The following is a 16,292-nucleotide window of genomic DNA, read 5'->3' as shown; positions in this document are numbered from 1 at the left end:
AATCAACATTTCCTTTAGCTTAATTTTGCTATTAGGGACATTTCACCATTGGTGACTAAACACAGCCTGAAGACCATGCTCTTGATCTGACACTTCATTTTTCCTGAACATCACACAGCAATTATACCTAGACATTCAGAACTGCAACAGCTTTCTATGCTTTAAAATTGGTTCCACAACAATCTGCAATTATTTTCCATGATGTGATATTGTTCTAGTTTCTATGCTGTAGACATATAGTCTGGAATACCCTAAAAAACTGTTTGGGGTTATAAGATCCTTCGTAGTTCCATCTGTAACCAACAGCTACCCAGAAAGGCAAACAAGCTTCACAGTATTTATGTATTGTTCCCATAGTCATCACAAAACCTCTGTACCATTTACATCCCACACAAATTCTATCTTCTAGGCACGAGCCAGACTCGGCTGACTTTTGTTTTCTCAGTGCTAACCAATATTCATAGCCCTTAAAGCTGCTGAGGAAGAATCCAAGGGGATATATAACATCAGTCAGTGGAGCTATATCCCACTGATTTGAGGCTACAACTGTAGAAAGTCAGGTGGTAACAGGTTAAATGCAGACACCCTACTTGGGAAAATGGTTACACCACGTGGGAACTAGTAGGAAGGCTGAAAAAGAGCATTCACATCATATTCCACATGAACAGCAGTAACACTAACACACGATACTAGTGAAGTGACACATCCTCCTGTAGCAGTTTCGATGTCAATTCACTGGTAACAGCTCAGCAGCCATGAAAACGTTGAGCTCAGAAACCTGCTCGAGCCTACAACAGCAACGTGTCGCGGAACAGCAACGGGCTTCTGTCTCACCATGCTTTGCTCTGTGTTCTTATAAATAGAACTTAAACAATTGTTACTTCCATTTCACGTATCAGTGGTGGCTGGTTGACAAAATAATGAACTTTCAAGGCAGGACTTAACTTACATTCCTCTTCCTTTGGATCAAGTTGTGTGACGCTGACCGACAACCGATCTACGCGCTCTTGTAAGGAGTTGACTCTAAATGAGAAACTGTGTGCTTCATTGAAAAGTTCACCAAAGATATCTTCAGCATATTTACCTAAAATACAGAAGAAAAAAAATAAAAATTCAAGCATGCCACAAGAGCCAAAGGACTTTGCCTTGAAAAGATGCATAACTATTTTGTTTAAGTGAACGTACGATGCATGAGCATCACCTGTAACAACCCAGACTTACAGAGCTCGTCACCAATGCTTCAGAAAAGTAAGTCAAAGTTAAATATTCAATTTGTAATTTATTTATCACAAATGAGATTATTTAAATACGTTACAGGACAGATATTCAGCTGGTATAAATTAATTTAACTATGCTGGTATGCAAGGAACTAGACTGTTTAGTTTCTTGGCTATGTATAGAAGGGGATTCTGCCCCTCTACTGGGCTCTCATGAGACCCCACCTGGAGCACTGTGAACAGTTCTGGAGCCCCCAGCACAGGAAGGACTTGGAGCTCCTGGAGAGAGCCCAGAGGAGGCCACAGAGATGATCCTTGGGCTGGAGCAGCTCTGCTCTGGAGACAGGCTGGGAGAGTTGGGGTGTTCAGCCTGGAGAAGAGAAGGCTCCAGGGAGACCTTAGAGCACCTTCCAGTGCCTGAAGGGGCTCCAGGAAAGCTGGGGAGGGGCTTGGGACAAGGGCAGGGAGGGAGAGGACAAGGGGGGATGGATGAAAACTGGAGGAGGGGAGATTGAGGTGAGACATGAGGAGGAGATTCTGGAGTGTGAGGGTGGGGAGAGCCTGGCCCAGGTTGCCCAGAGAAGCTGTGGCTGCCCCATCCCTGGCAGTGTTGAAGGGCAGGTTGGATGGGGCTTGGAGCAACCTGGGCTGGTGGGAGGTGTCCCTGCCCATGCAGGGGGTTGGGACTGGATGATCTTGAGGGTCCCTTCCAACACAAACGATTCCATGATTCTATGAAATACTCCTTTAAAGACATGAGGACCAAACAAGCCTTCCAGGCAGTCTGTAGAGCCAACTGGTAATGTAGGTATAGAGGAGCACTCAGAGAAGACAAGACCACTCTGGACAAGCTCTTTAACACCTTCCACTGGTGTCCAGTGAAAGGAACTGGAAAGAATCTCATGCCAGAATTCTTTGTTGTGGGAGGTTCAAAGAAACTATAGGGTTTATATAAAAATTTAAAAAACTAAGTCAACAAAATGACCAGTAAAATACCAGCAACAATTTGTAAACCTCCTTGAATGAACAATGTGAAGTACAACAACAAGATTAAAAAATTTTTTCATGGAACAACTTGAGAGCTACAGGCCTGTAAGAGTAATGTCCAGACAGATTAGTATAAATCATGATGAAGAACTGAATTAGCAGAGACAGGGATGACTTGTTTAAGAAGAGACAACACAGCTCTTGTAAAGTGAAATCTCTGAAGGGTTTATAAGCACACAGATGGAGAGCTGTGATGAATATGGATTTCCAAGAGAGTTTTGAAAGCCCTTAATCAAAGCTTTTTAGGAAAACTGAGCAGATAGGACATAAAAAAGAAACAACATGGCATGGATAAATAATTCCTCAAAAGGTACAAAACCAGCAGTGTGCCCAGATGACCAAGAAGATCAATGGCATCCTGGCTTGGATCAGGAATAGTGTGGCCAGCAGGACCAAGGAGGTGATAGTCCCTCTGTACTGGCAGTGGTGAGGCTGCACCTTGAGCCCTGTGTCCAGTTTTGGGCACCTCAATTCAAGAGAGATATCAAGGGGCTGGAGCGTGTCCAGAGAAGGGCAACGAAGCTGGGGAAGGGTCCTGAGAACAAGAGAGAGAGGCTGAGGGAACTGGGGCTGTTCAGCCTGGAGAAGAGGAGGCTGAGGGGAGACCTCATCACCCTCTACAGCTGCCTGAGAGGAGGTTGTAAAGAGGTGGGTGCTGGTCTCTTCTCACAAGTAACTGGTGGCAGAACAAGAGGGAATGGCCTCAAGCTGCACCAGGGGAGGTTTGGACTGGACATGAGGAAGAACTTTTTCACTGAAAGGGTTGGCAGACACTGGAATGTGCTGCCCAGGGAGGTGGCTGAGCCACCATCTCTGGATGTGTTTAAAAGTCACCGAGATGTGGTGCTGGGGGACATGGCTCAGTGCTGGGCTGGGGAGAGTGGGGCCAAGGGTTGGACTCCATGGTCTTGAAGGTCTTTTCCAACCTCAGTGATTCTGTGATTCTGTGAAACAGAGGACAGGAGTAAATCACCAGCCTGCACAGCTGAGTAAGGTGAGTTGTCAGAGGTTGCTGCACTGGGACCTGTGGTATTCAAAGCATCTGGAAACGACCCAAAAAAAGTGATATTAGAGTTGCCAAAAATACCAAGTCGTGGAAAAGAAACACACTGAGCAGTAATAAACACACAGGAACTCCAGCTGGTTGAAGAGGCTTCCGTGCCAGAAAGACATGGAGACTTGGAGATGAGCAGGAGGATGGGACATGCTTGTCTTGCTTTTATTCTTGGGGCATCTCTTGTAGCCACAGTGAGAAGGAGAGCAGAGGCACAGCCACCCTCAGAACCTTGGTCTTTAACTACCAGCCCACAGTAAAACAGAGATGGGACAGCAGTAAAGTCTACTTAGCTGGTAACTCACCTAACCTAAGACTTTAAAATATATGTCTTGAAACTCTGAAAAGTTTATGTTCTTTAACCTGTATCTGAAGCAAGAGAAATTACTTAAAAATGTGATCCACTAAGAGCAAGATTGCTAACCCTTTACTGTAGGTTTACTACCAGTTCAATGCAGTGCAGATAATCTATTCAGATGCATTATTCAGTTTTCTTAGACAACACACATAATATTCAGATATGCAAATTAAAGTAAGGCGTAAAATTTCATATATGTAATATAAAAAGTAAATTTCAGGGCTCTACAAACCAACAACTTCCCTTTCACAGGTGCATTTTAAAGCTACAGTTTGTTTTATCTATATCATTTCATCCCCCATTCAATCCATCTACCTCATTAATGAGCTCCAATTGCAAAATAATCTGTCTTAAAACCACTCTCATGGTGCTGCACACAGCCACAAACACTGCACAGGGCAATTTGCCCAAGCTTATGAACACTAATCCTCAAATGGGAACTAGATGAAAAACAACCTGTGGTGTTTGAAGTGGTGTGCCAAGCACCTCGTCTCTACCTACAGATCTGTTGGTAGGTTCTTTATTTAGCCTGAGGTATATTGAACTAAATGCTTCTTCAAGCAAAGCAAAAGGTTTGCTTTTAGTGAACTGTGCAACTTCCCTGCAAGAGAATACCATGTGTGACCGTGCAGGGGTACCCAGCACTGATTATCCACTTCGTGTTGCTTGCTCTGTGCTTATTCCAGATGACTAGATCTTCCATTTGGAATGGGTTACAAAAGATACAAGTGAGAACACTGAATAAAGTATCACAAAAACTCCAATTAAAAAAAAAAAAAAAATCTTGTGAGAAAAAATGACAATAGAAAACAAAGCTGAAATCATTCCACTTAATGGGTAGGTGGTATGTGAGAAGAGTAAGGAATCAAAATTAATTCATAGAATCACAGACTGGTTTGGGGTGGAAGGGACCTTCAGGATCATCCAGTTCCAACCCCCCTGCATGGGCAAGGAGACCTCCCACCAGCCCAGGTAGCTCCAAGCCCCATCCAACCTGCCCTTCAACACTGCCAGGGATGGGGCAGCCACAGCTTCCCTGGGCAACCTGGGCCAGGCTCTCACCACCCTCACACTCCAGAATTCCCTCCTCATGTCTCACCTCAATCTCCCCTCCTCCAGTTTTCATCCATCCCCCTTGTCCTCTCCCTCCCTGCCCTTGTCCCAAGCCCCTCCCCAGCTTTCCTGGAGCCCCTTCAGGCACTGGAAGGTGCTCTAAGGTCTCCCTGGAGCCTTCTCTTCTCCAGGCTGAACACCCCAACTCTCCCAGCCTGTCTCCAGAGCAGAGCTGCTCCAGCCCAAGGATCATCTCTGTGGCCTCCTCTGGCCTCTCTCCAGGAGCTCCAAGTCCTTCTTGTGCTGGGGGCTCCAGAACTGGACACAAGTGCTCCAGGTAGAGTACTATTTATTCCAGAGTGTTATTGACACTTCAGAAGATGTACATCATGATGGGACTGCTTGATGAAAAACAATACTCTTGTTCCATGAAGTAACAAGAGCAGTAAAGAGAATGACAGATGAGAGTGAGAATTAAAGCAGTAATGCCTTAGGATTTTGGTCACAGCTGGATACATAATACCAAATGAGAAAGACTGTTTGTCTATTAAATTAAATTACAATATAGACTTCTGCAAATAAATTATTTCAACAACTGTGAAGGGCTTATTTTACTGTATTTGCAAAACTTGCTTAATTGACCAGATATACACCAAAAACGGCCATTTTCAAAAGGAAAGACACATCCCCTCCAATACTGCCTCTTGTTCTTCTCAATCCATCACCCTGGCACTCATTTTTATTATGAGAGCACGAGTTTTCTTCATTTAGATAAGAGGGTGCATTGTTATTTATTTTTAATTAAGGAACATATTATTCACCTTATTATTCTTCTGACAACATTTTCACTTGCTTCCAAGGGCTCTATTCACAATTAACCCTTCAGACTAAGTCAGGGATGCAGGAACACAGCTCCCTCTGCTCTCAGTCAACGTCCTGTTTTGTGACAGCCAAATAAATTGTCTTGGAAGGAACATGTTGTCCTCAAGAACATGTGTGTGTTTTGAGAGCTTCTTCTGAACAATTACTTTCCTGTTATTTAAAACAGACCTATGAGCTGAAATTAGAATAATAGCTAGCAGCTACTGGCTGGAAATAGAATAGAAATCATGCTGCTCACTGCTTTCCTCATTTTTTAATATTAAACCCATCAAAACATGTGTCATGCACTCCTGTTCACTACCATGGCAGTAAGTGGACAATGGCTTCTAAAATCTGAAAAAAAAAAAGACTGAGCAGTTTTCAAGTTCTCCTCTTTCACCATTTGCTCCTCTCAGTTTTGTTTTTATCTCCTGATTTTCCCCCCATAATTTCTTAAACATTTTTCCAGCATTGCCTGCTGTGCTCGAATGAAGAATTTCTAACTGTCCAATGCACAGAAACAGACACAAAGGTGAAAAGAAATGTTATTTTCTCTTGATCTGGGGGACTGGGCATGTAGCAGATGAACTGAGGTCCCCTACAATAACCACATAAAGTTCTGAACCTTATTTCAGGCTAATTAAACAAAGTGTGGCAAAGAGGTGGCTTGGAAGCCTTAATACATTGTGTTGGCCAAACTCCTAGAAGCACCCAAACATGCTGCAGGACCAGGGCATAAAATTGGCAGTCCCCTCAAACCTCTGGTCCTTAAATTCACCTGAACTACAACATCCTCTGCGCTGTGACCTTTCATACACCTTGAGGAAGGGGCACTTAAATGAATAACTTTACAACACTAGCTCAGTTACCATCAGATTTAGCTACAGGCTCTCAGAGGAGTGGGAAGGAGTCACTTCTTTGCTATCCTTTGCATTTTTAAAGAAAAAGAGCTCCTATCCCTCCAACTGGAATGATATTTTTTTAACAGATATTAAATGTCATGAGATCATTAAATGCAATGTAGAACGGGGTGCTATATAATTAAACTTCTTATTATCAAATGTTATTTTAATATTAAAACACTAAACATGTGGATATAGCGAAACACTCACACCTCAAAATATTACCACACTTTAAAAATAGAGGTTTGGCAATTTGGTTTTTAAAAAAAGATGGAGAAACTGAAAAAAATATCAAAGAATAAACTAAGAAGTCAGCCTGTCACCCATCTATATTCTATAATCCCTTGACTCCTATCATTTCAACCCCATTCACACACTGAACTATATTTTTACCCAGTACATTTTCTCAAAAATCAAAGCACAGAACAAAAGCAGCCATAAAACCTGGCTCAGGTCCTGCTGCACAATCCCTTCCCAATGTACCCACAGGATGCAAAATTCCATTATTCACCACTCACCAGTTCCTCCCTACACAACACTGTGCACACATCAGAAAATACTCTTTCAAGATAATTAGTTACCACTGAAGCTGCTAATAATACATAACCAGGGTCCCTTTATAAAGCCAAACAAGAAAGTTATTCTAAGTGTATTAATACATTTCTCCTCCTCCACTAATTCTGACACATAATTTACCATCCCCATTGCCTGCTGATTGAGCTTCACAGCTTCACTACAATAATTTTATTTAATTGAATATCTTAGCAAAAATCAAGGTATAGCTGAGTTTCACTTGAAACCCTAGGCTTTCCTCAGCAGAATCATTTCCATCTGAAAGAGGGGAGACTTAGGTGAGACATCAGGAAGAAATTCTTCCCCATGAGGGTGGTGAGAGCCTGGCCCAGGTTGCCCAGGGAAGCTGTGGCTGCCCCATCCCTGGCAGTGTTGAAGGGCAGGTTGGATGGGGCTTGGAGCAACCTGGGCTGGTGGGAGGTGTCCCTGCCCATGCAGGGGGTTGGGACTGGGTGATCTTGAAGGTCCTTTCCAACCCAAACCATTCTATGATTCTGTGATGTCACAGCTCAGTGGTGAGGAGAGGGACTGAAAGCCAGGAGACTGAAATGTGCCCCAGGCTCAGAGAGAAGAATCTTGAACACCTTGAACACTGCCAGGGATGGGGCAGCCACAGCTTCCCTGGGCAACCTGGGCCAGGCTCTCACCACCCTCACACTCCAGAATTCCCTCCTCATGTCTCACCTCAATCTCCCCTCCTCCAGTTTTCATCCATCCCCCTTGTCCTCTCCCTCCCTGCCCTTGTCCCAAGCCCCTCCCCAGCTTTCCTGGAGCCCCTTCAGGCACTGGAAGGTGCTCTAAGGTCTCCCTGGAGCCTTCTCTTCTCCAGGCTGAACACCCCAACTCTCCCAGCCTGTCTCCAGAGCAGAGCTGCTCCAGCCCAGGGATCATCTTTGTGGCCTCCTCTGGACCCTCTCCAGGAGCTCCATGTGCTTCTGATGTTGGGGGCTCCAGAACTGGCCACAGTTCCTCAGGTGGGGTCTCACCAGAGCAGAGTAGAGGAGCAGAATCACCTCTCTTGACCTGCTGGCCTCACTTCTTTTAATGCAGCCTAGGACACAGTTGGCTTTCTGGCCTTCTCACTTCACACTTTGATTCACACCCAGCAATAAAGCCAGAGAAGCCTCAGCTCGTCAGACCTGCCAATGTTCCTGCTGACACTCTGATGCTGGATGCCTGCCCACCTTCATCTGGCACTCTGCTCACCTCTTCCCAGCCCTGTGGCACGCAGCCTGAGGTCTTTGAGCCGAAGAGACCTGGTTCTAAAGATCACTTGATGTCCAGACACCTCGGTGGGAAATATTTCTGGAGAAACATTTCCCACTTACTGAGTGTTAACACCTTAAGCCATGGCAAACTGAAGGTTTTTCTGAGGTGAGAAAATGTCTCTCACTAGATGAACGGTGTTTAAAACCCTCTATGGGATGGCCAGGTAAGCAAAAAAAATGAGGAAGAAAAGCTGAAAGTGACTGAGAGGAAAAAGGAGGGAAAAAAGGGGAGAAATAATATGCTCAAAAGTCAGGGTTTCACTCCTGAAAACTAACAAATAAGGGGTGAGGAAAAGAAATAATTAACAAGAACACAGTCTAAATAGGAAGCTGTACAAAGAAAAGAGAGGAGGAGGGGAAAGGCTACTGAAGGTTCAGTGTCAACTGCAAATTGTTTTCACTAACACAGAAGGCTCTCCAGCTTAGCAGTTACACAGCACTCTCTTCATGCAGAGGTAGAAAACAAGGGAAATAACATCTTGCTATGACTGAATAAAAGTCCTGGTCTGAATGCCTGCAATGTAAATGCTCATTCCAGAAACACACTCGAATGGAGAAATGTTCCCCCAGACGGAGGTGTCAGAGAGCAGGGCCAAGAACAAACCCCATCAGTTAGGCTTCCTATCTGGTCCTGAGATGCTGTGTACAGGGAACAGTCGAATAAAAGGAAAAACAAGATTGGTCCTTGGCTGTGAACAAAACGAGGAGGTTACATGCACACAAGGGAGCCCTTTATCCACCTTCTAACAATGGCACAGACAGACAGTGCTCTCAGCTGTGTTTCGGGCAGGCTGGAATGCTGCAGCCTGACACACACCAACACACAGCAGCCCAGGCAGGGCTGGAGGGCTCGTGGATCTGCAGCGTGGCTGGAAAAAACAGGGAAGTCCTTCTCCAAAGCAGATACAGTCAGAAAGCAAGATACACAGGGAAGAAAGGCTAGAAAACTACAACAGCTGTTGCTGTTGTCCAGGGTGTTGCTGTTGCCACAGTGCTAAGATGTGCTGTCAGAAGAGAGATCATTTTATGAAGACAGAGAACACTGGGAATAGACAGAGGGGGGGGGGGGAAATTACTTACTGGCAATTTTCTATGTTGCATCAAGACAGACTGATGTGTTTTCATGCTCCGGGGAGAAAGACAAGGACTATCACTCAAAGCAGAAATAAATATTTTGTCCTTTCATCTCTACCTCTTTTGAAGGTCAAAAATTTCTCAAATGGAACAATTAAAAGCAATACATCAAATGAACGAAAAAAGGACTGAGAATTTGACTGGAGACACAGAGCAGTACAGCTGCCATACTGATGTAAAGCTCATTTTATATTAAAACACAGGAAAAAAAGAATTCCTGTAATTTAATAGGTACTGTTTCTGCAGGCATGTCCTACTTACACAAAGTATCCAAGATCATAGAAACACAGTCCTGTTCAGGTTGCAAAGCCCTCTAGAACACACCCAGCCCAACACTCTGATCAAAGCACATCCAATTCCATCCCGTTGCTCAACTAATCCAGTCAGGTTGTTAGTATCTCCAAGCATGGTGATCTTCATCATAGGGTTACAGAATGGTTTGGATTGGAAGGGACCTTCAAGACCATCCAGTCCCAACCCCCTGCATGGGCAGGGACACCTCCCACCAGCCCAGGCTGCTCCAAGCCCCATCCAACCTGCCCTTCAACACTGCCAGGGATGGGGCAGCCACAGCTTCCCTGGGCAACCTGGGCCAGGGTCTCACCACCCTCACACTCCAGAATTTCCTCCTCATGTCTCACCTCAATCTCCCTCCTCCAGTTTTCATCCATCCCCCTTGTCCTCTCCCTCCCTGCCCTTATCCCAAGCCCCTCCCCAGCTTTCCTGGAGCCCCTTCAGGCACTGGAAGGTGCTCTCAGGTCTCCCTGGAGCCTTCTCTTCTCCAGGCTGAACACTCCAACTCTCCCAGCCTGTATGGAACAATATACTTGACAAGACTCTATACTTAGCTTTCCTAAACAATGTTTTCTGGTATCATTTAAAGTACTGGAGGCTGCAAGTCCACCCCAGGGATCTTTGTCCACATAGTATCAGAGGAAAGATAAAGAATGGTTTGTCTTGAGCATCATAATGTCAGGAGATGAATCCCCTGTTTGTGGGCTGGTGACTGAAATATCTTAGAGGCAGAAATGACCAAGTGCTAACCAGGTCAAAACCCATTCATTTAAATGTGCATAACTACTGTTAAAAGCAAAAGCAGCTTTGGTTTACAGGAAAAGAACCCCAAACAGAGCGCTCAGTTTGCACTCCCAGAGTGAAGCCTCGTTCATCCACAACCCGAGGGCTGATTCTCAAGCACAGACATTACCCACAGAGGACAGACAGGGAAGGAGTGCAGAGAAGCTGCTTGCCAGGGCAGTGCTGGGAAGCTGTGCCTGCTGGCTGGGACTCACGGCCAGCTCCCAGCACTGACCTGCAGCTCAGCAGCCCTGGCTGCATGCTGCTAACACTGGCTGCTTCTTTGGGTTTAGGCACCTGAGAGGAAAAATTCCTTTCCCAGAACTCACAAATCTTTCAAAATGTGTGTTGTGACTAGCAGAAACAGGCAGAAAAGCTATCAGGGTTCAGGAACAGAATACATCCACAGGTACTCATACCTTTGTGACGTGCTCTCCATTTGTACAGAGCAACCCTTCACATGGCTGAGAAATAAGTGTTTTGCCAGTGTTTAACTTCTACCAAATTCAGAGTTACCTAGGCTGGGCTTGCTGCTGCAGAATAAACTCGTGCATTTTCCCTCTTTCACCTTCCTTGCCATTTCCAAGACTGCAGCCTTTTTGACCACCAGTGAGTCCCGAGCTCCAGACAGAAACTCCTCTCAACTGAAACCAACTATTTTCAGGCTCATCCCAATGCATGAGGACCCCACATAGAGCCACATTCCTTTTACAGAGAAGGAGTTTCCATCATTACAGTTAGAATCCCTTGACAGTATCTCTCTAACTGTGCTGTACATCAGCCAGATAATCAATGTGGGAGCATTTCACAGATATTCTTCAACACTTTTTTTTTCTCCCTTAATTGAGTTTTTTCTGTTCTTTCTACTCTTTCTATTATTTCTTTCTATTGCTTTATCCTGACCTCCTCCTGAGCAGTTGTACACCAAATGTCATGCACAAGCTCTGTACACCAAGAAAACATAATAAAGGCAGCCAAGTCTCAATGGGTAAGTACTGAGACCATAATGCTGCATTAGAAGCTGGTTTGCTTGAAAATAAAAAGTGTTGTGTTTTTTTTTCTTAAGGTCAAACAAAACTTCCAAATGAAAATATTAAATGCCACCTGTGAAAGGGACTTCCACTAAACGAAGTATATAACCAGGTAAGAATGTCTAAAACAAGCAAACTAAAATAAATGAATAGAATATTAATAAGAGTGACTTGGAAGGGGAGGGTTGTACACCAGTGGCTAGTCTGAGAAGGGCTTTTGGCAGACTGAAGCAGCACCACAGATGGTGATCATATACTGCATCCTAATCTGACATGATCTTGGATCACTGGAAAGAACTTAAATAGATATTTTCCTAACTGCTGCAGCAGCTGTAACAGTAACATTCATCTTCATGTGCTGTAAGCACTCCTGTCTCAGTTGCATAATTCAGTGTCCTCAATTAGAGTCTCCAACCTAGCAGCACTCTGACAGCTTTGAAAGGCTCCAGAACAGAGTTCCCATACATTATACCAATAACTAACCCAGCTAATTAACAAATTAGGCTACATCACCTATGACATTAAGATGCTGACTGAGCTGAAAGGCTTTTCACTCTGTAGATTTATATACAGGCACGTTTTAATATTTAATGTGTTGGTAGTCTCACTAATGCCCTAGTGGTTCAAAAGCACCCATAGTATTGGAAATTCAAAATGCTCTCATGCTGGTTCATCTGACAACTTTTTTAAAGTTCTTGTAAATTAAAGAAAAAAAACCCAACAACCCAGAAAACAGCCTTTTCAGAAGAACTTCTTCAGAGTTCTAGAGCTTGAGAAGTATTCACACCTCTGAAATGCACCCAGGGAAAAACTGTTGACAGCAGGGAGAAGAGGAAAGAAAAATCTTCAGCTGTTTGAAAGACTATGTCCTAAATATATTTTATTTTTAAAGGCAACTGCTTCCTTTTCTGAATGTCCACAACATGACCAAGGGTTTAAGAGAACTAAGCAACCAGTGATATATTCCTTACTATGTCATATTCCCTACTCAAAAACTGCTCTAAGCAATGACTGACTTCATTAATACTAGATATATCTTTTTCTGTTGTGTTCCACTGGTGACAGAAATACAAGGCTGATCAGTTTTAAGATGTGCTGCTGGAAAAACTCCTAGCTTTCTTTCACAGAAATCCATGCTGGCCACCAGCTACACTCAAGGCTCAGCCATGATTTCCTACTGAGAATTCAAGAAGATGTTCCTACTTCAACTGCAAAACCCGTGACTGTAAAATACATCCGTTCTAAAGACAGCTGTTAGGACAATGTACTTACTTAGGCTACTCAGTTGTCTGATTATATTTGCCAAGGAGATATTGGTGACACATTCCAATTCATTCTTGATCCCTCGGGGTAGAGCTGTGTGGCACAGGTGCCTGGGGTCGATGTTCCTCTTGACCAGAGGCATTCTGGAATGGATCAGAGGACCAGCAGACCTGGAAAGAAAGGAGACAAAACACTCTGGTAAGTTTAACTGTATTTTAAATTCAGATTATGTCTCAAGTGGCTAATGCTAACAGGATAAAAACACCCTCAAAATACTGGTGGAATTCATTGCTCCGTGTTTACATAATCTTTATGTCTTTGCCCAATAAAAGACCGTTTCTTTCTCCCTCTTTAAACCTTTACCTGACTCAGATGCCACTGAACTCACAAATATTTCTTTTACAGTCCATGCTTTTTTAATTTCCCCCACCCTGTAAAAAATGACAGGGAAATCTTTGCAGTACAAAACTGGTTAAGACTTATTTCCTCTTGATGGACTACTTCCTTATTCAGGCCAGGCAAAGTCCAACCACAAATTCCCTTTATTGTGGGGTCAAAGTCAAACTATTTGCCTACTCCACCTGGAAGATAGGTATGATCCATTCATTACGTTGTGTCACTAGCAGGACTCACCCTTTTAGTCTGAACATCACTTCTAAATCAATCACCTAATCAAGGTAAGGCAAGAGATGATGTTTCCCTTCCACCTGCACTGCTACTGGCAGCAAATCCAGCTAAGAATGCATCTTCCAAAGACAAATGTCTCAGCAGTAAACTTGTAAAGTCCTCCATGACTTAGAAATCCTTCCTCTCCACACCTTTCCAAATCCACACATGTTAAACTAATCAAGAGTCTGGTTCTGCAGACAGCATAATAATCATCTCAGGCTGTGACTCCCAGGCTTGTCATTTTCTGCACCCATGGCACTGGGAGGAAGGAGGTTCCCAAGGGGCAAGTTATGCCTCTCATCTCATTAGCACTGCTCATTACGATCTGCCTGCTAAAAACTTGTCTTAATGAAAAAAGGATTCCCTAAGATTCTGTTATTCCAACATCTCACAGAATCACAGAATCTGAGGGGTTGGAAGGGACCTGGAAAGATCACCCAGTCCATCCCCCCTGCCAGAGCAGGGTCACCCAGAGCACATCACACAGGAACATGTCCAAGCGGGTTTGAATGTCTCCAGAGAAGGAGACTCCACAGCCTCTCTGGGCAGCCTGTCCCAGGGCTCTGTCACCCTCACAGGAAAGAAGGTTTTTCTGATGTTTACATGGAACCTCCTGTGCTCCAGTTTGCACCCATTGCCCCTTGTCCTATCACTGGACATCCCTGAACAAAGCCTGGCTCCATCCTCCTGACACTCACCCTTAACATATTTGTAACCATGGGTGAGGTGGCCCCTCAGCCTCCTCCAAGCTCAAGAGACCCAGCTCCCTCAGCCTTTCCTCATCAGGGAGATGCTCCACTCCCTTCATCATCTCTGTGGCTCCATCTGTCAGGTCCAGCCCTGAGTGACCAGTGCAGAACTCCCATTTGATATGCAGGGAAGGGACACACTTGGTACTGATCACACTTGACCTCCCTTCCCGCTGCAAACCAGGGCCACCCCTCTTCAGAGAGCAAGGCAGGCAAGTGTTCCACCTTGTCCCTCACCCAGGCTGCCACAGCTGCAGCTGGTCTCTGCTAAGCAGCTTCATCCAAAAATGTCTCCAGGATGCAGCCAGGGCTTGTGTTGTGCCACGGAATGCATCTTCCCTGTGGGAGACACTTACAGCCACTTCAGTTGGTTGAAATGGAGAGATGTTTTGGATCAGAATCACCTAAGGCCAGGATGAAATTTTTACTATGTAGAATGAAATAGGGAATGACTCCTTTGAGTCAAAGATGGAGCATGGAGCATTTTCCCCTCACAGACTGCTTAGATTCCTCCTGGACACTTGTCCCTGGGAGTATATTCTTTCACTGAAGCCAGGGCTCGTAGCTGAGGGACACAGGTAGGATCCTTAAGTCTACCTGAGAAACATCTCTGTGCTTCCAGGATCTGATTAAACTGAATCCATTGCATTTTAACACCATGCCTCTTGCCCTTGTTTTCCAGAGAGACAAAACCAACGAAAATAATAACTGGCTTGATAGAAAGATTATATTGTTCTTAAACTATTAACTGTAGAAATTATGACAGTGTGCACGGGGCAAGGGTAATTTAAAAGAATTATTTTTATTTCCTAGGAATGTCCCAAGTATTTCTAGTCCCTAAATACCTAGTGTACTAAAAAGCTAGCTGCTACATACAAGCTAAATGAAATTAAAATGCAAATCTGAACACTGTCTCTGACAGAAACAATGACCAAGTGTTCATCATTAAAGGGAGACTTTATACCTGCTGGTACAAGAGGCAGGTGCAGCATGAAGCAAAGGAAGATCAGACAGGCCCCACCAGCAGAGCTTCTGCTGTCTTAGGAGCACACAAGCCCTCTCCCCCCACTGACAAGACCCTGAAGAAACCCTTAACAACAGGTTGGTTATCATGGTTCCCCAGGAGAAAATATTCTGTCGCTGTCAAAGAAACAACAACAAATGATACGTGAGCAGTGTTCTACAGAAGGAATTAAATATTAATTCCCCAGTTAAGCCCTTTCTTGATTACTGCTTTAATGATACTATTGTATAAAGGGCACAGTAGGCAAGTCTTTTAAGAAGAGGCCTAAACAAGCATGCAAAGGAATGTTTTTACAGAAGTAAAAATTCACATCTACAAGAAACCAAAATAGTCCTTATTTCTAATTTAATTTTTAACTTGGTATTTCTAATAGATACCTGGGTTATAAAGGTAAAACCAATCTGTAAATAACAAGCATAAAAGCAGTTGATGGCTAATGCACTTTTTTTTAAATCTTACATCATCAAGATGTTAGTAAGTTAGGATATTGCTCTACATCCTTGATTTACATTAGTGAAACAACTTGCTGATTTTATAGCATTTATAGATTGTTCAGCTTCTGCTGCTCAAGTGACTGATTCTTTACCAAAGTCCGTGTATCAGCAATTATAATAATTTCTAAAAGTAGTTTCAGCCAACTGCCAGCCAGATTTTAAGTTACATCATCTGAGTGTGTATTGCCCTTCACCTGTCTGATTTGTCTCTCAAATAGGGCATGCAGCAAAAGAGCTGAAAAGATGCAGTTTTGGCCCAAACATTTTCTACAATACACATAAAATGATGCTGCATGAGCAGACATTAAGCCAGAATTCCCTGGACCTCAAAATGTACAGCTCTGAACCTGAATAAAAGTCCATTTAAGACAATTAAAATGTTCACACTTTGACCTCTCTAGAATTTGCAGAAAATCTCCCCTTTGGCCTTTTTTTTTTTTTTTTTCTCTTCACCAAAACCCCACAAATACCATTTTCTAGTATCTAAAAAACACAGTTGTGGCTGTCCTACCCAAGGA

The 16,292-nt window shown here is 43.9% G+C and overlaps 1 protein-coding gene across 1 annotated transcript in view; it reads right to left on the bottom strand.

Moving 5' to 3' along the window:
- WASF1 (WASP family member 1) overlaps positions 1 to 16,292 on the bottom strand; it is a 91,839-nt gene that overhangs the window by 15,385 nt on the left and 60,162 nt on the right. The window contains exons 2-3 of the mRNA XM_051613155.1: positions 12,848 to 13,008; positions 950 to 1,084 (exon numbers count right to left, since the gene is read on the bottom strand). Of these exons, the coding sequence (XP_051469115.1) occupies positions 950 to 1,084; positions 12,848 to 12,980 (268 nt within the window). The 5' untranslated portion in view covers positions 12,981 to 13,008. The remainder of the gene's footprint in view (positions 1 to 949; positions 1,085 to 12,847; positions 13,009 to 16,292) is intronic.

The sequence above is a fragment of the Apus apus genome, chromosome 3 (genome assembly GCF_020740795.1).
Source record: "Apus apus isolate bApuApu2 chromosome 3, bApuApu2.pri.cur, whole genome shotgun sequence".
Lineage (NCBI taxonomy): Eukaryota > Metazoa > Chordata > Aves > Apodiformes > Apodidae > Apus > Apus apus.
The sequence above is the reverse complement of the archived record's forward strand: the minus strand, read 5'-3'. Positions and strand labels throughout refer to the sequence as shown.